The sequence below is a fragment of the Microcaecilia unicolor genome, chromosome 6 (assembly GCF_901765095.1).
Source record: "Microcaecilia unicolor chromosome 6, aMicUni1.1, whole genome shotgun sequence".
NCBI classification, from domain to species: Eukaryota; Metazoa; Chordata; class Amphibia; order Gymnophiona; family Siphonopidae; genus Microcaecilia; species Microcaecilia unicolor.
Window position 1 is genome coordinate 222849588 of NC_044036.1, and position 25103 is coordinate 222874690.

At 46.5% G+C, this 25103-nt stretch overlaps 1 protein-coding gene across 1 annotated transcript in view; it reads right to left on the minus strand.

Moving 5' to 3' along the window:
* Nucleotides 1–25103, minus strand: part of LOC115472221 (CDK5 regulatory subunit-associated protein 2-like) — a gene marked incomplete in the record, with an annotated part of 793551 nt that overhangs the window by 202032 nt on the left and 566416 nt on the right. Inside the window, 1 exon segment of the mRNA XM_030206415.1 lies at nt 16950–17047. Within this exon segment, the coding sequence (XP_030062275.1) occupies nt 16950–17047 (98 nt within the window).

The following is a 25103-nucleotide window of genomic DNA, read 5'->3' on the forward strand; positions in this document are numbered from 1 at the left end:
CTCCTGCCTCAGTGAACTGCAGAAAAGGCTCTCGACATGAGAGTGCCTGGAGCTCGGAAACTCTTCTGGCTGAAGTGATAGCCACCAAAAAGACTGCTTTCAACGTCAGGTCTTTCAGAGATGCCCTCGACAAGGGTTCAAAAGGCGGCTTCTGCAAGGCTCTTAGTACCAGGTTGAGATTCCACGCAGGCACCACTGAGTGCAGAGGAGGGCGCAGGTGATTAACTCCCTTGAGAAAGCGCACCACATCTGGCTGCGAAGCCAGGGAAGCACCCTTCAGGCGGCCCCTGAAGCAAGCCAGAGCCGCTACCTGGACTTTAAGGGAACTGAGCGACAGGCCTTTCTCCAGACCTTCTTGCAGGAACGCCAACACTGAAGAAATTGGAGCAATGAAGGGAGAAAGTGAGCCCGCTTCACACCACGCTGCAAAGGTACGCCAAACCCTGGCGTAAGCCGTAGAAGTAGAGCGCTTCCTCGCTCTCAGCATAGTGGCGATGACCTTGTCTGAGAAGCCCTTCTTTCTCAGACGCTGCCGCTCAATAGCCAGGCCGTAAGACCAAAGGGGGAGGGATCCTCATCACCACGGGACCCTGATGTAACAGGCCCTGCTCCACTGGCAGCCGCAGAGGATCGTCGACTGAGAGCCTGATCAAGTCCGCATACCAGGGACGTCTGGGCCAATCCGGACCCACCAGGATTATCCGGCCTGGATGCTTTGCCACCCGGTCTAGCACCCTGCCCAACATGGGCCAGGGCGGGAACACATAGAGAAGCTCTTGTGTCGGCCACTGTTGGAGAAGAGCATCTACTCCCAGGGATCGAGGGTCCCGTCCTCTGCTGAAAAAGTGCGGCACTTGGCAATTGGCCGATGACGCCATCAGATCTAGGCTCGGCTGGCCCTAGCGCTTCGTGATGTCCAAGAACGCCTGAGCAGATAGCTGCCACTCTCCGGGCTCCAAGGTATGGCGACTGAGAAAGTCCGCCTTGACATTCATGACTCCGGCAATGTGGGCCGCTGACAGCTGTTCCAGGTTCGCTTCCGCCCACTGGCATAAATTCATGGCCTCCTTGGCTAGAGGGGCGCTCTTGGTACCTCCCTGGCGGTTGACATAGGCCACAGCCGTGGCATTGTCCGACAGGACCCGTACTGGCTTCAACGTCAGTACCGGGATGAACTCCAAAAGTGCCAACCGAATGGCTCTGAGTTCCAGGAGGTTGATAGACCACTTTGCCTCTGCAGGAGACCAGAGCACCTGCGCTGTCCTTCCCAAGCAGTGGGCTCCCCAGCCCGACAAAGAGGCGTCCGTCGTGACGACAATCCACTCCGGGGTCACCAGAGGCATTCCTGCAGACAACTTGTCTGTCTGCGTCCACCAGCTCAGCGCCTTGCGCACTGCTGGGTCCAAGGGAAGGCGCACAGCATAATCCTCCGACATCGGAGTCCAGCGCTGCAGCAGAGAGTGTTGTAGTGGTCTCATATGAGCCCTGGCCCAGGGCACTACTTCCATCGTGGCCGTCATAGAGCCCAACAGCTGCACATAGTCCCAAGCCCGAAGAGGAGAGGCTACTAGGAACGGGTCCACCTGAGCCTGAAGCTTGACAATCCGATTGTCTGGCAGGAACACTCTGCCCACTGGGTGTCGAATCGAACTCCCAGATACTCCAGGGACTGAGTTGGGCGCAGCTGGCTTTTCTCCCAGTTGATGATCCACCCCAGGGAGCTCAAAAGAGCAACCACCCGGTTCACAGCTTTGCCGCACTCTGCATAAGAGGGGGCTCGGATCAACCAGTCGTCCAGATAAGGATGGACTTGTACTCCTTCCTTCCTCAGGAAGGCCGCGATGACCACCATTATTTTGGAGAAGGTCCGCGGAGCAGTAGCCAACCCGAACGGGAGGGCTCTGAACTGGAAGTGTCGGCCCAGGACTGCAAAACGCAGAAAGCGTTGATGAGGAGGCCAGATGGGAATATGCAAGTACGCTTCCTTGATGTCCAAGGATGCCAGGTACTCCCCTGCCTTCACTGCCGCTATAACAGAGCGGAGAGTCTCCATGCGAAAGTGCCGAACTTTCAAGGCCCGATTGACCCCTTTGAGGTCGAGGATAGGCCGTACAGAACCTCCGTTCTTTGGTACCACAAAGGAAATGGAGTAACGCCCCTTGCCAAGCTGATTTTCTGGCACCGGAACGACCGCACCCAGGCGGATCAGATTGTCCAAGGTCTGCTGCACTGCCACAGCTTTGACCGGAGACTTGCAGGGAGAGAGTACAAACCCGTCTCTTAAGGGTCGCAGAACTCTAGCTTGTAGCCGTCTCTGATGACTTCCAGCACCCAAGCGTCTGAAGTTATTGTGGTCCACTCGCCCAGAAACGAGGACAGCCGTCCTCCAATCTGCACTGGGGCGTGGACCAAGGCCCCGTCATTGGGTATGAGACCCTGGGGGAGGACCGGAGGGAGCACCTCCGGACGGCGGTCTCTGCGAAAGGAATGCTGCTTGGGGGAGAAGTTCCTCTTGAAGGAAGAGGGGGCAGAGGAGCCCGACCTGCCCGGGCGGGTACCGACGGGCTTCCTGAAACCGTCCTCTGGAGGTACCGGGGCGAGTACTAGCCCGAGCCCTGACCTCTGGTAACTTCTTGCCCTTAGACGTGCCGAGATCGGTCACGATTTTGTCCAGCTCGACCCCAAAGAGCAGCTTGCCTTTAAAAGGCAATCTAGCCAGGCGGGATTTAGAGGCGTGGTCAGCAGACCAATGCTTCAGCCAAAGCCACCGCCGCGCAGAGATTGTCTGAGCCATGCCTTTAGCTGAGGCCCTCAGACATCATACAGCAAGTCTGCCAGATAGGCTAAGCCCGATTCCAGGGCCGGCCAATCAGCCCTCAGGAATGATCCGAGGGGGAAGCCCGCTGCACCATAGTCAGGCACGCCTGGCCACATAGGAGCCGCAAACTGAGGCCTGCAAACTTAAAGCAGCCGCCTCAAAGGACGACCTTAAGGCCGCCTCCAATCTTCTGTCTTGGGCGTCCTTTAGGGCCGTGCCACCTTCCACCGGCAACGCCGTTTTCCTTAGTCACCGCAGTGATTAAAGAATCCACGGTAGGCCACAGATAGGCCTCACGTTCACTTTCAGGCAAAGGATAGAGGCGGGACATAGCCCTAGCCACTTTAAGGCTCGCTTCCGGGACATCCCATTGAGCCGAAATTAAGGTGTGCATGGCATCATGCACGTGGAAGGTTCTAGGCGGGCGCTTCGTCCCCAGCATAATGGCAGAGCCAACAGGGGCTGAGGGAGAGACGTCCTCCGGAGAGGAAATCTTCAAAATGCCCATGGCCTGCACTAACAGGTTGGGCAAATCCTCTGAGCTAAAGAGCCGCGCTGCAGAGGGGTCATCCGCTCCATCCGAGCGGGGATCCGTCTCCTCCAAGGAATCCGCAAAGGACCGTTGGGAGAACTCAGATACGCTGCCTCATCTACATCGAGGAGACAAAGTCCTCCAAGGCCTGGGAATCAACCCGAGGGCGTTTACCTCCGGGAGCCTCAACCTCTTTACCAGACGAGGAGCAGGGGCAGCGTTTTGCATAAGGAAGGCCTGATGCAGCAGCAAAACAAACTCAGGGGAGAACCCCCCAGACTGTGCACTTCCGCAGCCTGGGCTACAGCCCTAGACGCACCCTCAACCGGCGCTCGCAAGAGCGGGGGAGAGACATGCTGCGCATCCAAGATGGCGTCCCGGCGCGACACTCCGTGAAGGAGCCGCGCGGGAAGAACGGCGCTTAACTTTAGCCGCTTTTGTGCCGTCGCCCAATTAAGGGCGTTCATGGCATTAATGTCTCCCACCTCAAGGGCGGCCCAAGAAGAAGCCGTCCGAGCCGTGTGGCCGGCCAAGATGGCGGAGGCGAGCAGCGGGGATGGGCGTTTATGGCGGGAAAAACCGCCACAACCGGAGGAGGACCGGGACACTCATCGGTCACGAAACTGTCACCCAACAAGGGCGAATCAGACTTAAGACCCCCGCATCCCCTCTAGAAGCGCCCAAGCGATCCGGGGAGCGACTCTTTGCGCCCTCGCCCATCCGACGCCATAGGCCACGTGGAGATCAATCGGGGAACCCCTGCCCGCTATAAAAGAGTAAAAAATTACCTGCTTTCCCGCTCCGAGCTGTAACGACCGGGTGTCCCAGTGAGTAGCTGCAATAAACGTTTAAATAAACGTCGAAATAAAACGCCTTTAAGGACGTTCAAAAATTTTTTTTTTTTCACGGAGCCAGCGGGAGGGGGAGAAAAGGAGGGACCTGGCGCCACCAGGTTTGCACTTGCTCAAGAAGAGCCCTCAACCCCAGGCACTCAACAAAACCTAAAAATTAGGCTTGGAGGCCTAGCCAGAGCTGCTGCTGTGTGTGACCACCACCTGCTGAGATAGGAGAACATACTGAGGAGTTTCCGGCAGCACATGACCACATATAGGGAGGCAAAAGTTTGCTCTCTATCTCCACCTGCGGTAGATGGACACAACCACCAGTCTATGGATTGATCAGCATGATGATATGGAATGGGTTTCAACCCATTCATATACGCTGATGATGCCACTATTTACATACCATTCAAAAGCCAGTGTCACAGAAATATTGGACAAAGCCAAAACAGGTCTAGACCTCATGGAAAACTGGGCAGCAACATTCAAACTCAAGCTAAATAAGGACAAAACCAAATTCCTGGTTTATCAAGTCCATACAACCCCACATTGAACCAAACATCACAATCAATAACCAACATACAAAATTAAACAAAGCTAAAAATACTGGGAATCATCCTGACAAACATCTTTCGCTGGACAGTCAAAGTCAGTCATTCCAGATAATAGTACAATCGTTGATACTATCACAATTAAACTATTGTAACACAGTTTACATAGGGTGTTAGGAAAACACACTAAAATTGCTATAAACCATCCAAAAAACAGCAACACAACTAATATTCAAGAAGTCGAAATTTGAAAGAGCCACTCCGCTGCTTGAAAAACTACACTGGTTACCAATCAAAGTAAGACTAATCTTCAAAGCTTGCACCATCATCTACAAAATATTATTCGGTATGTCGCCTGAATATATGCTAGATATGATTAAAACTATCCCCAAGAAACGCAAGCCCAGAAACCAGAGGCTAACCACCTGCTTCTTCACCTACCAACTGCAGAAACATAACCTACAAAACGATCTATATGGAGGGATTTAGCCATGGTTTTCAAATGGGTTTCAAATGGTGGAACTCAATACCAAAGATCTCCAATTCAGAAAAGAACCGGAAAACCTACCTCTTAAAAAAAAAAAAACATCTACAACTAAGTACTAAGCCAACAAGATCTTTCCGCTTCCAAATCATAAACCATCACTGTTAATTGCTTCCTAATCGCTAGTCGCTTCCTGAACATAAATCATTAATGCAATTACCACCAGAAGACAAACTGTAAACAATCATAGTAATTTCATCAGAATGTAAATTGTAAGCCACTTTGAACCGAAACTTATTTTGGATAACAGTGAGATATAAGAATGCATAAATAAAATGGTCATGGTGGGAGTCAAATGTTTTCCACTTTCAGCTAATGAGAGAATGAAGTCACAGCTTCAAACTATCCATTGAGTCCACTGATCACTTCCTCCTCAGGGCAGCTTCCATTGTTAACTCTAAGCATGTTCATCCTATAGAATAATTCTCCACCTCCAACGTTCGGTTCCTCTGCCTGGGACCGTGGCTCCGTGGTCTGATTCCAGCAGTAGATCAGTGACGTCATCCGCATCACAGAGCCTCTTCTGTCGCTTCTGTTTCTGCTGTTCGCGTGGTCCCGCCCTTGAGGGCGGGACCACACGAACAGCTGAAACAGAAGAGAAAGAAGAGGCAGTGTGAAGCGTGTGGGAGGTAAAGACGTGCAGGAGGTGGGGAGGGGGGTCCTGAAACAACAGGGGAGGGAAGGGGGGGTCATGACCGACACGGGGGGGGGAAGGGAGTCATGAAACTACAGAGGGGGGTCGTGAAACGACACGGGGGGGGGATTCCTGGAAATCAACTGGAAGGGTAGGGGCAGGTCCTGGAACTGGAAGGGGAGGGGGGTCCTGGATCAGGGGTGGGGAGGAGGGGAGAAGAGGAGGGGGGAGGGGGTCCTGGAACTCAGAGAGCGGGGAGAGGCGGAGTGGGAAGGGGGAGAGGGGGGATGGGAAGAAGTGGCAGGAGGGTCCTGGAACTCACATGTGAAGAAGTGGGAGGGGCTTCCGGAACTCAGACAGGGGTGGAAGGGGGGAGGGGAAGGGGGTTCAGCAAACTCTCGGTCTCGCTAGAGCCTTCAAGCGCGCATGCGCGGCCATCTTCCCGCCCATCGCGCGAGAGCACCGATCAGTTCGATAAAGCAATAACAAGAGAAGACAACTCCAAAGGGGAGGTGGCGGGTATGTGAGAACAATCAGCCTGCTGTCCTCGTAGAATACCTGCTACAGGTATGTATCTTCATTTTATCAGAGGACAAGCAGGCTGCTTGTTCTCACGACTGGGGTATCCCTAGCCCTCAGGCTCACTCAAAACAACAAAGAAAGGTCAATTGGGCCTCGCAACGGCGAGGACATAACAAGGATTGACCTACGAAGAAACAACTAACTGAGAGTGCAGCCTGGAACAGAATAAAAATGGGCCTAGGGGGTGGATTCTAAACCCCAAACAGATTTTGCAGCACCGACTGCCCAAACCGACTGTTGTGTCGGGAATCCTGCTGAAGGCAGTAATGAGATGTGAATGTGTGGGTAGAAGACCGCGTCGCAACCTTGCAAATCTCTTCTATAGTGGCTGACTTCAAGTCAGCCACCGACGCTGCCATGGCTCTAACACTATGAGCCGTGACATGACTCTCAAGATTCAGCCCAGCCTGGGTATAAGTGAAGGAAATGCAATCTGCTAGCCAATTGGAAATGGTGCGTTTTCCGACAGCAACTCCCCTTCAGTTGGGATCAAAAGAAACAAACATTTGGGCAGACTGTCTGAAGGGGCTTGTCCGCTCCACATAAAAGGCCAATGCTCTCTTGCAGTCCAAGGTGTGCAACTGACGTTCAGCAGGGCGGGTATGAGGACGGGGAAAAAATGTTGGCAAGACAATTGACTGGTTAAGATGGAACTCTGACACCACCTTCGGCAAAAACCTAGGGTGCGTGTGGAGGACTACTCTGTTATGATGAAATTTGAGATAAGGAGCATGCACTACCAGGGCTTGGAGCTCACTGACTCTATGAGCTGAAGTAACAGCCACCAAGAAAATGACCTTCCAGGTCAAGTACTTCAGATGGCCAGTATTCAGCGGCTCAAAAGGAGGCTTCATCAGCTGGGTGAGAACGACGTTGAGATCCCATGACACTGGTCAAGGTTTAACTGGGGGCTTTGACAAAAGCAACCCTCTCACAAAGCGAACACTAAAGGCTGTCTAGAGATAGGCTTACCTTCTACACGGCGATGATAAGCACTAATCGCGCTAAGATGAACCCTTACTGAGTTGGTTTTAAGACCAGACTCTGACAAGTGTAGAAGGTATTCAAGCAGGGTCTGTGTAGGTCAAGAGCGAGGATCTAAGGCCTTGCTATCACACCAGACGGCAAACCTCCTTCATTTGCAATGGTAACACCGCTTCGTGGAATCTTTCCTGGAAGCAAGACACGGGAGACACCCTCAGAGAGACCCCAAGGAAGCAAATTCTAACCGCTCTCAACATCCATCCGTGAGAGCCAGAGACTGGAGGTTGGGATGCAGAAGCGCCCCCTCGTTCTGAATGATGAGGGTTGGAAAACACTCCAATCTCCAGGTTTCTTCGGAGGACAACTCCAGAAGAAGAGGGAACCAAATCTGACGTGGCCAGAAGGGAGCAATCAGAATCATGGTCCCGCGGTCTTGCTTGAGTTTCAGCAAAGTCTTCCCCACCAGAGGTATGGGAGGATATGCCTACAGAAAACCCTTCCCCCAATGAAGGAGAAAAGCATCCAACGCTAGTCTGTCGTGGGCCTGAAGTCTGGAACAGAACTGAGGGACCTTGTGATTGATCTGAATGGCAAAAAAGATTCACCGAGGGGGTGCCCACTCTCGGAAGACTGATTGTCTGTCTGAATTTCAATAATTTGATTGGACAGCCGATCTCTGAAAGCCTTTAGAGCGTTCCAGACCACTCAGAACTCCAGAACACTGATCTGAAGACCTGTTTACTGGAGGGACCAAAGTCCCAGAGTGTGAAGCCCATACCTAGCTCCATTACAGCAGTATGCAGAGATCCCCCGAGCAATTTAGTTTAGTTGGTGCTGCGCGGGACCCATGCAGAGAGCAAAATCGGAAGAAAAAAAAAATATGCAAGTGCACTCAGGGACGTCCAAAAAAAAAACAAAACATGCAAGTGCAGTCAGGGACGTCCAAATTAAAACAATAGTAATAGGGGGATTCGAACCAGCCACCTTCTGATTACAAGACTTGTGCTCTAACCACTGCACCACTTATTCAGTTGCTTAGACATTCCTTCCCTTTCCATTAAGTCCCTCCAAGTTCTGTCAGCCAATCACAGCTCATTTACCTGACATCGGTGTCAGCTAAACGAGCTGTGATTGGCTGACAGAAACTTGGAGGGACTTAATGGAAAGGGAAGGAGGTCTAGGCAGCTGAATAGTGGTGCAGTGGTTAGAGCACAGGTCTTGTAATCAGAAGGTGGCTGGTTCGAATCCCCCTATTACTATTGTTTTAATTTGGACGTCCCTGACTGCACTTGCAGTTTTTTTTGCTTCCGATTTTTGCTCTCTGCATGGGTCCCGCGCAGCACCAACTAAACTAAAATTGCTCCGGGGACCTGCTTACTACTGTCATGGAGCTAGGTATGATATTTGAGGCTGGCATAGAGGCATCTCAGGGGGACCAGTGCACTACGAATGCTGGCCCCTCCCACGACCAAATGGCTTGGATTAGGTCCGTTTTTGAGATGGCTGGCAGCGGTTTCGATTATCACTGGAAAACCGCAGACGGCCATCTCTAGGTCCAGCAATCTCACCATTTGTGTCGTCTATCTCTAGAGTCGACACAAATGATGGGATTTCAGCGGGCCGAACCGTATAATCGAAACCGAAGATGGACGGCCATCTCGTTTCGATTTTACCATTCGCTCCGCCTCTTCGCGGAGCCGTCTCCGGAGATGGACGTTTTTACACATGGGCGTTCGCGTTCGATTATGCCCCTCCATGTGGCCTAGAAGCCTCAACATCTGCCGAGCTGTGATCTTCTGAGACGCTCTGGCCATAGAAACTAGAGACAGAAGATTGTCTGCCCTTGCCTTGGGAAGATAGGCATGAGCCGTCTGTGAGTCCAGCAGAGCTCCTATGAATTCTAGTTTCTGAACTGGAAGAAGATGGGACTTTGGGTAATTTAAAACAAACCCAAGGAACTCCAAGAGTTGAAGAGTCATCTGCATGGACTGTATAGCTCCTGCCTCTGAGGTGTTCTTCACCAGCCAATCGTCGAGATAAGGGAACACATGTACTCCCAGTCTGCATAGTGACGCTGCAACTACTGCCAAGCATTTTGTAAAGACCCTGGGCGCAGACGCCAGACCAAAGGGCAGCACACAATACTGGAAGAGCTGCGTTCCCAAGTGGAATCGAAGATACTTCCAGTGAGCTGAAAGTATCGGGATGTGAGTATAGGCATCCTTTAAGTCCAGAAAGCATAGCCACTCATTCTCCTGAAGCATGGGAAGAAGGGTGCCCAGGGAAAGCATCCTGAACTTCTCTCAGACCAGAAATTTGTTCAGGGCCGTTAGGTCTAGGATGGGACGCATCTCCCCTGTTATCTTTTGCACAAGGAAGTACCTGGAATAGAATCCCAGGCCTTCTTGCCCTGGTGGAACGGGCTTGACTGTGCTGGCACTGAGAAGGGCACAGATTTCCTCTGCAAGTACCCTGCCTGTGCTGGAAGCTGAAGGACTGAGCTCCCGGTGGGAAATTTGGAGGTGTGGAGATCAAACTGAGGGAGTATCCTAGCCGGACTATTTGAAGAACCCACCGATCAGAGGTTATGAGAGGCCACCTTTGGTGAAAAAAGTTTAGCCTCCCTCCGACCGGCAGATCGTCCAGCACAGACACCTTTATGGCAGCTATGCTCAACTGGAGACAGTCAAAAGCCCGTCCCTTGCTTTTGCTGGGGAGCCACAGGGTTCTGCTTTGGCGCAAGCTGTTGAAGTGAATGAGCGCGCTGGGGCTGAGCCTTAAAAGGCTGCCAAGAAGGAGGATTGTACCTACGCCTACTATATGCATAGGGAGCATTCCTCCTTCCCCCGGAAAAAACGACTACCAGTTGAGGTAGAGGCAGAAAGCGCCTGGTGGGAGAGATTGTCCATAGCGGTTTCCCGCTGCGTGATCTGATCAACGACCTGCTCGACTTTCTCGCCAAAAATGTTATCCCCCCGGCAAGGGACATCCGCAATCCGCTGCTGGACTCGAATGTCCAGGTCAGCGGCACACAGCCATGAGAGTCTGCGCATCACTATACCCTGGGCAGCGGTTCTGGATGCAACATCAAAAGAATCATAAGTACCCCTGGAAAGGAATTTACGACACGCCTTCTGCTGCCTAACCACCTCCTGAAAAGGCCTGGCCTGCTCCGGAGGGAGCTTATCGACCAAGTCCGCCAGTTGCTTCACCGCGTTCCTCAAGTGAATGCTTGTGTAGAGCTAGTAAGACTGAATTTTGGCCATGAGCATAGAGGACTGGTAGGCCTTTCTCCCAAAAGAGTCCAGAGTTCTAGATTCCCTCCCCAGGGGCGCCGAGGCGAAATCTCTAGAACTCTTGGCTCTCTTGAGAGCAGAATCCACAACCATAGAGTCGTGAGATAACTGCGACTTCATTAACTCAGGTTCTCAATGAATCCGATATTGGGACTCAGTTTTTGGGGGGATGGTGGGATTACTTAACGGTTTAATCCAGTTCCTGAGCAATGTCTCCTTAAGGACATTATGCAGAAGGACAGTGGATGACTCCTTAGGTGGCGAAGGATAGTGAAGGACCTCGAGCATCTCAGTCCTGGCTCACCCTCAGATACCACAGGGAAGGGAATAGCTACAGACATTTCCCAGACAAATGAAGAGAAAGAAAAACTCTCCGGGGGAGAAAGCTTTCTTTCTGGTGAAGGCGTAGGGTCAGAAGGAAGACCACAAGACTCCTCAGAAGAGAAATATCTGGGATCCTCCTCTTCACAAACTGAAAAAAACAGCCAAACACAATCTCAAAGGGTCGTGTAAAATGAATGTACAGCAATAACTAACTAGTGGGAAATATCCTCAGAAACCAAGCATAGCATAGATAAACGTAGCTTTCTCAAAGCTGGCTTGGTTACCCCACACTCCAACTGATAGCTTTCATTCAACGGGGCCCAGATCGTTTCACCCATTTCAGGGCTTCATCAGGAACCACAGTTTAAACATAGTTACAGGGGTATAAATCTAAGATAAGAAAAATATGTGTCAAATTCAAAACAGTCATGACATTTACACACTCACCCCTGTAACTATGTTTAAACTGTGGTTCCTGATGAAGCCCTGAAGTGGGTGAAACAATCTGGGCCCCGTTGAATGAAAGCTATCAGTTGGAGTGTGGGGTTACCAAGGCAGCTCTGAGAAAACTAAGTTTATCTATGCTATGCTGTAGCTTGGAAAGATTTTCATATTCAGCAATGTTTTGAATTATTGGTTCTATTATGAACAGTCCTGATTGAAAACAGGTGGGATAGTATACCCCATAAGTACATAAGTACATAAGTAATGCCACACTGGGAAAAGACCAAAGGGCCATCGAGCCCAGCATCCTGTCCACGACAGCGGCCAATCCAGGCCAAGGGAACCTGGCAAGCTTCCCAAACGTACAAACATTTATACGTTATTCCTGGAATTGTGGATTTTTCCCAAGTCCATTTAGTAGCGGTTTATGGACTTGTCCTTTAGGAAACAGTCTAACCCCCTTTTAAACTCTGCTAAGCTAACTGCCTTCACCACGTTCTCTGGCAATGAATTCCAGAGTTTAATTACGTGTTGGGTGAAGAAAACTTTCTCCGATTAGTTTTAAATTTACTACACTGTAGTTTCATCGCATGCCCCCTAGTCCTAGTATTTTTTGAAAGCGTGAACAGACGCTGCACATCCATCCACCTGTTCCACTACACTCAATATTTTATATACCTCTATCATGTCTCCCCTCAGCTGTCTCTTCTCCAAGCTGAAAAGCCCTAGCCTCCTTAGTCTTTCTTCATAGGGAAGTCGTCCCATCCTCGCTATCATTTTAGTCGCCCTTCGCTGTACCTTTTCCAATTCTACTATATCTTTCTTGAGATGCGGCGACCAGAATTGAACACAGTACTCAAGGCGCGGTCGCACCATGGAGCGATACAACGGCATTATAACATCCTCACATCTGTTTTCCATACCTTTCCTAATAATACCCAACATTCTATTCGCTTTCCTAGCCGCAGCAGCACACTGATCAGAAGGTTTCAGTGTATTATCGACGACGACACCCCAGTTCCCTTTCTTGGTCCGTAACTCCTAACGTGAACCTTGCATGACGTAGCTACATAATGGGAATCTGTTGTTTTCTCTGATTCCCCTGCAGCTGGCTATTGTTTTTACCCTCGCTTCTGCTGCTAAGGGTTGGCCTTTTTTTTTGTAGTTTTGTTTTTATAATTATGGATGAAGGCATCTCTGCCCGGTCCTGATAAGCCGTCACATATGTGTTTTCTGCATATTGATGGCAGTTGTTGGCTTTTCTTATCTGCTATAACTACAGTGTCATTGTTGGAACAACAGTACCTTTAATCACATTAGACCCTTTTTTTTTCCTTCAGTGGATGGTACATGCTGTTCTCTATTCCCTTGTTGGATGTTGAGTAACTTTCTTTGTCTCAACATCAATGGTTTGACTCATCTGATCAAACGCAAGAAGATATTACAGCACCTCAAGTGAAGAAATATGGACATTGGCTTTATCCAAGAGAGACATCTTTTCTCTCAGGAATCTCAGAAACTGAATGAACATGACGCAGCACTGGGAGCTACAATACAAATTTGCTCTTCGACTCTACATTTCTCCCAGAAGAGCCTTTCACATGGGACTCTCGCCTTGGGGAGAGTGCCTCAAATGCAGGGATCCTGGGGCCATCTTGGGGCACATGTTTTGGTCCTGCAAGGGCATAGTCCAATTTTGGAAGGAGCTAGTACAATATGTTTCTGAGATGTGGAAGGCGGGCTAGAAGTATGACTCGGCGCTGCTCCTGGGCCATCCTGTTCTCATACACCCTGTTCCATCAGGATTTACCGCTTTTGTACGCAAAGCTATTGTAGTGGCTAAACAAGCAATACTCTCAGAATGGCTTACATACAACTACCCTACAGTATCGCAGTGGTATGTGCGTATGATAACGTTACTGCGGGTAGAGAGGGTGGGAATTACAGACTTTAAAACGAAGACTGGAGTGCATTTCCAACTCACTTGGACTCCCTTTTGGAATACTCTGACTCCAACTGCCAGGAGTAGACTGTTAAACTTCTAGATATTGCCCTGTACCCTGCATTTTTATGTTCATTTGATGCCATAGCAAGGGAAACAAAAGGGGGGTGGGGTGGGAGGGGAAGGGAATGGGAAGGAAGGTTAAGTCCTATTTGTTGGGGTAGAAGTACTATGTGTTAGTTTAGTCACATGGGGGGAAAATATCAGATGTTCTTACATGATGGTGTTAACTTTTCTTCTTAAGTTTTGAATAAAAATGATTGAAACATAAGTAAAGAAATAAATATATAGGAATGACACTTGTTTCAAATAGGGTTCCCAAATAAACTCCACACAACCAAGGGCTTTGACAAGAAAAATATTTAATATTTTATTAAATGGTAAAGTAAATAGAAACACTTGGTTATGTTCCTTAATGGTGGTACCAATTGTTAGTTTGCTAGTATTAAATAAAAATAGTGAAAGGTGTTAAATACTTTGCGATAAGTTACAAAGGCAATAAGATGTTCAAAACTACAATTGCTGTACCAAGAACCCCGACCCCACTTCTGCAATAACATAAAACATCCCAAACATGTATACAACCCCAATTATTGTACTCAGATCTGTAAAATATATATATATATTTTTTTTTTTTTCACTTATCACTCATTTATCTGAATCCACCTTTATTCCACCCAATCATTTTTTTAATGGAAGATTGTCCAAGTATTCCTCGCACACTCCAGGTTAGTCCTCACCTTTCGCACAAGTGTTTCCACGTCTTCTCCATACAGTATCCCATAAGGAATTCATCTAATTAAACTCCTAGGGTTAGATGCTTACGTTTAATAGCAGAGATCTGCACACCGCACTGCTATCTCTCACAGAGGTCTGCCTGTCACTGTTTTTTTGGTTTAACATATTCAATTATTGAGTGTAGCAGTTAAAGACATGGGCCTAGATAAAATTGTGTTATGTACCATGTTCCATTCTTGAGTTTGTGACAGTTCAACATATGTTCCTTGCAGTTAAAGATAAATGTTGCACCCAAAAATAAGTGTTAAGTGCCAATTCACTGTATATTTTAAACTTTTTAATATATGAATTTGTACTAAGGATGCAGCCTCTTGCAAAGAAGCTGTACTGGTTGCCTCCATGCCTCTTGTATATACAGATAGGTGGCACTTAGGGAAGATGTGGTGTATACAAAGGAATGAGTGGTGAGTAGCACTCATTTTCTAGGAGAAAGCTGAACAAACATTGTTTAAGACATAGGCTCTGAGGATCCTACTGCAGATGGGAAGAGTGAATTCTATACCCTCTTATTTACTTACCTAGCTCTTATGACACTATTGTTTCAAAACCCACAGAGGTGAAACAGAAAAGAGGTGCCGGGTACTCATTATGGGCGGGGTCACCACATGGCTCCACCCCTATGTATAGCCACACCCACAGTAGCCACAATCCCTTACACCAGCCATGCGCATATAAATAGACATCATTGAAAATATTATACTAGTATAGGAGAAAAAAATGTGATCTTTTTTCATTTATAAATCATTTCTGTAAGCTCTTACAGCTACAGTATACCCAGTGCAAAATAATAAAAGGCCGATGTAAAATTCTCAAATGGACATATTCCAAATACTAAAATGAAAATAAATGCATTTTTCTACCTTTGTTGTCTGGGTGACTTTGTTTTTCTATCCAGATTGTCCCTCTCTGATTCTGCGGCTCTCTATCTGTTCTCTACGTACTCCGTTCCAGGGCTTCCTTCCATTTATTTCTTTACTTTCCTCCTTTTCTCTTCATTTCTTGCCCTACATCCATAAGTAAAAGCTTGTGTTCCTCCTCCGTGGAATGACTGGAGAAGGTATAAAGTGGATCCAGCTTTTGCCTATTTTCTCCATCCATGTGCAGTTTTTCTCCTATCTTCCTTTCCCTCATCTCCATCCATGGCATCTTCTTATTTTTTCTTTCCTCCCTCCATGAATGTCCAGCACTTCTCCTCTATCCTCCCCTCCATACCATGTCCAGCATTTCTCCCTCTTACCTCCCCTGTATTCATAGAAAGCAATATTCTCTCTCCCCTCTCCTCCATCCAATACAAGCATTTCTCCTCTCCCCCCAAATCCCTCCATCCATCCATGTTCCAGCAATTCTCCTCTATCTCCTTCCTCTCCATCCATTTCCAGCATTTCTCCTCTCTTCCATGCCCTCCCCTCCCATCCATGTGCATCTCCTTCCTGCCTTCCCTCCCCTTCATCCATGTCCAGCATGTCTCCTCTCTCCTCTGCCCTCCCCTCCCATATCCGATTCTCCTCTGTTCCCTGTCCTCCCCTGCCATCCATGTCCAGTATGTCTCCTCTGTCCCCTGCCCTCCCCTCCCATCCATGTCCAGCAATTCTTCTCTGCAACCTGTCCTCCCCTGCCATCCATTTCCAGCGATTCTCCTCTCTCCCCTGCCCTCCCCTCCCAGCCATGTCCAGCGATTCTCCTCTCTCCCCTGCCCTCCCCTCCATGTCCAGCGATTCTCCTCTATCCCCTGCCCTCCCCTCCCATCCATGTCCAGCGATTCTCCTCTCTCCCCTGGCCTCTCCTTCTATCCATGTCCAGCGATTCTCCTCTCCCCCTCCCCTCCCCTCCATGTCCAGCGATTCTCCTCTCTCCCCTCCATGCCAAGTGATTACCTCTCCTCTGCCCTACCCTCCCATCCATGCCCAGCGATTCTCCTCTCTCCCCCTGCCCTCCCCCTTACATCGATGCGGAGCGATTCTCCTCTTGCCCTGCCCTCCCCTTCTATTGATACGTCCCCAGCCCACATCCTTCTTCTCCCCTGCCTGCCTGCTATGAAGCCAATAAGAAAGGCTGCAGGCAAGCGATTGAGAGAGGCTGACCGTGTCGGAGCTTCCCCTCTGCGAGTCCCGCCTATGCGGAAACAGAAGTTGAAACAAGCAGGCGGGACTCGTAGAGGGAAGCTCCGACGCTGTCAGCCTCTCTCAATGCTGCCTGCAGCCTTTCTTTATTGCTTCCATAGCAGGCAGGCAGGCAGGGGAGAAGAAGGAACGGGCTGGGGAACGAATCGATAGAAGGGGAGGGCAGGGAGGGAGGAGAATCGCTCCACATCGATGTAAGGGGAGGGCAGGGGGGAGAGAAAATCGCTGATGCTGGACAGTAGGTGCATGATTCACCGGAAAAAAGGTTGTGCTGGTACGCCGCTACCGTTGCGTACCAGCACAAAAAAAGCCCTGTGTGAATCATAACGCAACCTGATAGTTTGGAAAATATTATGAATCACTTTTGCATTAGAAATTTGGTGTTTTCACCTAAAACTATTTTACATAGAAGTTCAGAGAATCAATACGCTTTTCTTTGGCATGCAACATTTTCATTCTCCAATCAAGTGACCCAGCATACCTGTCAGAATCTTTCACAGACTCTATAAGTGTAAAATAGATTTGTTGCTCCTTTCTTAAAGTACATATTAGTTCATCATATTCAGATTGTTTTCTGTCCTGGAATAAATAACCAAACAGTTATATTAATTCACAGTGACCCGAAAAATGTCAGTAAATAGATTTAAAATAAAATATAGATTTGATGCCCTAGTCACATTTGGAACCTCCTACTCTCTACATAGGCATAGGCCCTATAATATGTCCCCAATATAGATTCTTTACTGCAGGAGGGTATTAATATGCTATAAACAGAAAAACAACCCAACAGCATAATATGGTATGTGCAAAACTCAATTGTGGAAGGAAGCCTCGGTAGTGACTCATTTCACACTGGAACCACTGCCCAGTGGCAGACATGACTCATCATCGACTACACCTAATTCCATAGTGAATTTATGTATACGTCATCATTTATTACTTCAATAAAATCTCAAAACGTATCTTAATCTTCTTGAAATAACTTTTGATTATCTAGGACCTCTGTCAACATGAATCATGTTTTGCAATAGATGCGTAAGGGCCCAGTCCTGCAAAATATCAATCAAGCCAGTTTGCCCTGGGATTGGGTTTCTGCCAGTTACTTGTGACCTGCTTCCAACAGATACTGGGCTACATGGACCACAGTTCTGATTCAGTATAGCTGTTCTTATGTCTTATAAGGGGACTCGTATCCAAGGACAGGATGGTAGTTGATTTCCCATACACCAGAAGTTGTGGTTTCATTATTATATAAATATTGAGATGTGTTGAAAATTCACTAATGTTTTTGTGAAACTCCTCTTATAGCTTATCAGAGGGGAAGTAACACGGGTGAACTTCTGACATATAAACGAATAGATTACCATGCATAGGAAGATATGCTACGGGCAGTGGTGTGCTGGTAAATTTTAACAGGCTCTCTCCCCGGTCCACCTCAGCGCCCCCCCCCCCCCCCCCCCGTCCACCTCTGCCCCCCCCCCCCAAAATTGCAGAGCTGGCTATAGCGGGGGAGGGGGCAATGCATTACTCTCTCCAGGAAAAAAATTAAATGATCCCAGGTTCCAATCTAATTCATGATTAATGTGGGATAAAATGCCATAAATAAGTAAATAATATAAACTTTTAATGTTGAGCACCTGATTCTCAAAGTGAACATATTCCAAGCACTATAATGAAATAAATGATTTTTTTTCTACCTTTGTTGTCTGGTGACTGTTTTTCTGATCATGCTGGCCCAGTATCCGATTCTGCTGCTATCTGTCCTCTTAACCTCCGTTTCCAGGGCTTCCTTTCCATTTCTTCTTTCCTCCTTTCTTCTTCATTTCTGGTCCTCAGCTTCTGCCTATTTTCTTCATCCATGTGCAGTTTTTCTCCCTTTTCCCTCATCTCATCTCCTTCCTCACTTTTCTCTCCCCTCCATCCATGTCCAGCATTTCTTCTCTCTCCCCTCCTCTCCCCTGCCCTGCATGCACCCATGTCCAGCAGTGACCCTCCTCTCCCATGCCCTGCATGCACCCATACCCAGTGACCCTCCTCTGCCCTGCATGCACCCAGATGTCTAGCAGTGACCCTCCTCCTCCCCTGCATGCACCCATTGCAGCAGTGACCCTCCTTTCCCCTGCCCTGCATGCACCCATGTCCAGCAGTGTACCCTCCTCTCCCCTGCCCTGCATGCACCCATGTCCAGCAGTGACCCTCCTCTCCTCCCTACCCTGCATGCACCCATGTCCAGCGACCCCCTCCATCCACCCATGCCCAGCAGCGACTCTCTTTACCCCCTGCCACCCTCTACCGAGCTGTTTTATGAAATGTCTTCTTCTCCTCCTCCCGCCCTCCCCGATCCGGTCTCTCACCGCGCGCCCGCTTGTTTTTTAAATTCTTCGCTTCCAGCGCTGAGTCGCCGACTGTCTGAGTCCTCCCTTGCCGATTCGCGCTTCAAAATGGCCGCCGAGACTTCAGCCGAAGTCTCGGCGGCCATTTTTAAAAGCGCAAATCGGTAAGGGAGGACTCAGGACAGTCGGCGACTCGGCGCTGGAAGCCAAGAATTTAAAAAAACAAGCGGGAGGTGAGGCGGATCCGAAGGGAGGGAGGAGAGAGGGAGAAGAGCCAGAGCCGGCTCGCTATTTGCAACAACCGGCTCGCAAGCCGGAAGAAAATTTAAGAGCCGGCTCCAGCACACCACTGGCTACGGGGACACACAATTTGTGGAGACTGCCAGTGGTGTAGTTTGGCCATTACTGGATTGGTCTGGGAGGTACCCAATTTTGGCAAAATTATATCAAGGGATAATATCTGCTGTACATCAATTAACGTAGTGCATGCTATACAATGCCCGTGTCAGATGATTTATATTAGTAGGACCCCGAGATAGATTATGTATCGATGGACTGAACACAAATCTAGAATAACGTGTGGTAATAAACAGACCCCATTGGTATTGCATTGGTTTAAAAAAAATCACACTCCCATGGATATTAGGTGGCATATCTTGGAGCAGATACATTTGTGAATTGAAGGAGGCAACTCCATTAATTTACTTAACTTTACATAGCAGCAATGGATTTTTATGCTGAACATCGTCACTCCTGGGGGCTTGAATTTAGAAAATGATTGACCCTCACTGATGTGAGACATGATTGGATGTTGAAGTTATTTTGTGATTTAATTGGTTGGTTTGGGAATGAGTGTTTGTATAAGGGTGGCAGCTTTGAGATAGGTGCCATTTTGGAAGTGATCAAAAAAGACACCATGAGATAGATGGTGTCAGCATAAGTATGTGTTTACCTTTTAGAAACATTTTTCATTGTTAACGGGTTGGGGAATTTTGTGTTTTGGCTGTCTGATATTTTGCAGTACCAGACCTTGACGTAGCTACTGCGAAACAAGATTCATGTTGGCAGGGGTCTTATAATCAAAAGTTACAGCAAGAAGATTAAGATAAGTTTTGAGATTTTATTGAAGTAATAAATGTTGAAGTATACATAAGTTCATTGTGGAATTAGGTGGAGCCAATGATGAGTCACGTGAGCCGCTGGGCAGTGGTTCCAGTATGAAATCAGTAAAGTGAGCCGTTGGGCAGTGGTTCCAGCATGAAATGAGTCACTGCTGAGGATCCTTCCACAGTTGAGTTTTGTACATATCATATGGGTTACTTTTCTGTTTTAGGCCCTCTAATATTCACCATGTCTGGTAACAGTTTGTCTAAACCTTAGACATCTATAATATTGCAAACTGTGTATAACTAAGATTTGATTTACTAAGCTTTGATCCTATAGACATAGAATGGGAACAGAGACTTAGTTAAAAGTAAGAATATACTTTTAACTGTTACAGGTAAGCACATTTTAGCAAATGAAAAAGTATTCTAAATTCATATAGCAAACTATAATAAAGGCCTGATTTACATATGTATATATTTGGAGTTAGAATATATACATATGTAAATCAGGCCCACAAAGCTCAATATTAATGTTAAAGTTTATTTCTTTAAATTGTTTTTCTGGTGAGGCTTCCCTCAGTGCAGCTCTTTTTCTCTTTTAGACCATGTTTTGAAGTTCAATGTTTTCACTCTTTTTCTTGCTACAATGCTTCATGGTTAAGTTTCTCTCTTTAAACTGTTTTTTTTTTCTGGTAAGAACTCCCTTGATTTGGCTCTTTTTCTCTTTTAGATCACATTTCTTTCACTGAAGTTTGATGTTTCCATTCTTTTTCTCACCGCCTCAATTTTGCATCCATTATCAGTGGATCGATTAGCATCAACTGATGCCCCAAGAGAAAACACTTAGAAAATATATGCAAAACTCCTCTATTACTAAAGAATTCCGTGTATGATGGTTATACTGTTAACTAGGACCCACAGTTTATTAACTCTTCTGGTAAATGACCACCACTTTGAACTAAAGGTGGGCAATTAACGTGTTAACGTGATTAACACATTAATTTTTAAATGCAGAAAGTTCATTTTAACGTTGCAACATTTTTTTAAACGCTTACCTTTACAGCTGAGCTCCAGATTTTTCTCCTTCCTTGCTGCCTCAAAGTCTTTGTCAAAGTTGAGGAAGTCTCGTGGGACTTGAAATCGCGAGACTTCTCCAACTTCCTGTATGGCGCGGCTGAAGTATCTACAGGGACCGGTATTGCAGGGGAAGACAAAGACTTTGAGGTAGTGAGGAAGGGGAAAAGTCTGGAACTCAGCTGTAAGGTAAACGCTGGGAGGGGGTCCTTTGAAGGTAAAGATGCCGTTGGTTGATACATTTCTTTATGTTTCAATTTGTTTATTAATTTTAAACATTTTAACAAGAATACACTTGTTATTGAAATACAGCCATAGTACAACTTACACAGAAATAATGACATTCCTTGAAGAAAACATCTTAAAGAAGTAAAACCTACTTCAAAATAATCTTAATTCTTAACTAACATGATAATTATTGCTTCCTTAGACCTCATTATTGGAGAAGACGAAAAGAGTTAGGGGAACATATAACAACAATTCACAAAATAATAAGGTGGCGTAATATTCCCTTGTAATATTACAACTGTTTAGAATCAAGAAAAGATTTAAGGGCATCAGGTGAAAAGAAAGTATATTTAACCTGACCCAGTCTCACAAGGCACTTGCACGGATAGGCCAGGAAAAACATCCCTCCTATCTCAACCGTTCTTAATTTCAATGCCAAGAAGGCTTTCCTTCTCTGCTGAGTCGATTTTGTAACATCAGGAAAAATCTGTACTTTAATACCCCCAAAACAGGTTTTTAAATTCTTAAAGTACTGCTTCATTATGTTGTTTAAATCCTGTTCAAATATTAAAGACACTATCAATGTAGACCTTTCTGTTGTCTCATCCAATGTTTGTTCAAGTATAGCTGAAATATTTCCAGGATCTGTACTCATAAGTTGAGCTTCTTGACTTTTCCCAATCTCTCCTTTAGGAGTAGGAATGTAGTATATTTTATTAACAGGCGGCATAGCTTCCAGAGGCATTTTCAACACCTCATTCAAATATCTTTTGAATAAATCTAGGGGAGTAATCCCTAGGAGTTTGGGAAAGTTCAATAAACGTAAATTTAACCTTCTATTAAAGTTTTCAACTTGTTCCATTCGTCTCCGAAGTTCAACATTATCTTTCACCACATTTGTTTTAAATTCTTGAAGAGAATCTACATTCTTTTGGATAACAGTCATTTTTCCAGCTATTTCTTCTTTTATCAGGTCTACCTTTGCATTTAACTCACCAAATCTCTTATTAAAGTTACTGACTTCTCCCGATGTTTGTTGTAAAGTCATATCCATCCTGTTCAGCTTTACCCAAATCATTTCGAGATTTACCTCCTGCGTTCTCTTTGAGGTCCCTGCCTATGCTCCCAGCGTCTTCTGTGGAACTTCCCGACCCTCACCGTGGATCTCACCCGAAGCACTTCCGGTAGGGCGTTGATCCACATCGGTACTCGTCAACAACGCTGGGCAAGGCGGTTTACTAATCGATGGTGGAGAGAGAGATACATCCTCTCCCAGCGGGTCCTCCACTTCCCCAAGGAGCCCCGCTATGGGATCCACATCTCTGCCTGTTTGGGAAATCGGTGCGAAAAAACGCTCAAGTCCCGCCTGAGTCGATGAAGGAGTCGAGGTGGGTGGGGGAACTATCCTCGTCAACCCCTTCCTTTTAGTATGGGGCATTTTGTCGGCAAATAGTTTTCCTCTCAGGTCGGTTCTTGGAGCGACTTTTCGCGCTGCCTGTTACGCCGCCATCTTAGATCGTCCTGGTTGATACATTTCTATCTGAGTCATGAATGCAGAAAAATCAAAAACAAACAAAAACATGGGCAGAGGATCCAAGGCAGTGAAGGTGATGAGTGAGAGAGTACTAGAGGAAGGGATGGTTTTCAGGTGCTTATCCTGTAAATCGCAGATAAATACACACTCGTGTATTTTGACCTGTCTGAGAGCTGGTGTAAATTTATGCACACGTACTTCATGGCTCGTTCATTCTGTATTTGGCAGCTCTGCATAAACTGCAGTGCACTGATAAGCTGCCAGTTAACTGTTAGCCTATGCTAATTCCTGCATTAGCCACTTTAGTGGCATAGGGCCATAATTTTACTCACATACAGATCAAGCAGACTTTATAAAACCTGCCTCTGCTGGTAAAGTATTGCTATTACCCTTGAAAAGAACTTCAGAACTAATGTCTACCTCTCCCTGTGTCAGCAGAACTCATGTAAACACTGACTAATCAGTACCTTAGGATTTCCCATTTTTTTGAAATTGTGACGCCTCAGAAAGGCTGAAGCAGAGCAGTAAAATAAACATTTTATCACAAAGCTGGACCTGCAAGAGAACCAGAAAAGCTACAGGAAATGGAGACTGTATCAGGCTGCAAATTATACTACAGGAAAGCATATATATTTTTATTGAAATCATAAATTAATGGCCCTAACTTAGCCTTGGGAATTAAGGGGCGATTCACTTCAGTTTCTGTATTACATTTTGTAAAGGCATATGACACTTTTGAAAGTTTAAGCTACAGAACCATTAAAGTATTGGTCACTTCATTTTCAGTATAACATTTTGTTGAAATTATACTTTATGGGCCAAAATGCACGCCTTTTCTATCTTGCGATTAAAAGTTTTAATTGCGCGACTGGTCGCAATTAACATTTCGAACCGTTGTCCACTCCTACTTTTAACAGAAAATATTTATAAAGGGTTGTATGTATAAGCAAACAAGAAGATCCTATGAGCTAAATGACAACATTTAAAGTCCGAAAGTACAGGAAGCTTAAGAATGTCTCCTATGGAAGAACTGCCAATAGATGGCAGGAAATAGTGGCAAATCACAAACTTGAGGAGAAAAAGCCTATTGCACTAAGGCGAATCCTAAGTGAATTTGTTTTCAAATCAGATATAGATCAGTGGAAAAAATAATCAAGCAGATCTGGAATGGAACAGGAGACCGCCTATCTGTTACACAGATGAACCAACTTCTTCCACTTAGATGATTAAGACATCAAACTAAGATAAGTGATTTCCATCAGGGAAAAGACTATTGCCCTTTTAACATCCAGAGTGTCATTGCCTGAAATGAGATGTTGTGTGAAGCAAATAGCATTTTGTTGGGATACTAAGGCTGAACAAAGCTTTTTGATTTTTAACTGAAGATGATTCCATATTTGTTTGTGCCACATTGGCACTGTAAGTATCACAGTTCCCTGGTCTTTCCTTAGTTTTATCAAGCTTTTTGGCAGTGAGTACCAAACAGAAAGACAACATGCTTCCCAATTTATGGCATAAAACAAAACAAAAAATAAAGCCACATTTTTTTCTTAAATTTTTTTTTAGCTTTATGTTTTGTTGAGTAGCAAACATCTATGACTGTGGCTTCCCAATGCAGAAAAATCATTTTTGCTGCTTGCTGGTTCAAAAACCACTTAGGAGAGTGAAACCATTGTTTTATTCTGGCAGAGGGTAATTTTATAACAGGATTCCTGGGCTTTGAAGGCACATATGTTTTGCCTTTTTGATTAAGGCTGCACAAACCTACACATGCTCCAAGACTTACAGTTATGTGAAAATGTATCCCCCCCCCCCCCCCCCCCCCCCCCCCCCCCCCCCCCGCTGTTTTCCATATTACTCCATATATGTCATATTGAATAGTTTCTGATCTTTAAACAACATCTATTGAACTTGTGTAAAATATACTACACATTTAAATTACTTCATTTATTTCAGGAAAAAAATTTATCAAACACCTACTTAATTAAACAATTGACCAAATTTAATTTCATAATTAGATTCAGATCATTGAACATAGCCAGGCTTGATTACAGCCAGCCCAGTTGAATCTAAACCTCACTATATATTAAATTTTACCATGAGAGTGAAGTAGTTATCACAACTACTGACTGTGTCTTACTTGTTTCTCACTGGTGAGGGCTGTGCTTACTGATTCAGGAGTGGGAGCTTGCTCCGCTTCCTCTTCTGACATCAGATGTCACCAATATTAAAGGGCAGTCTAAGTTTAATTTGTCTGTCCTGTCTTTACTTGTGTTGAGATTCCTCTTTGGCTGGAGACACTACGGGGAAGACTACTGACTGTGCCTTACTTATTCTCCATGGATAGGAAGACCTTGTAG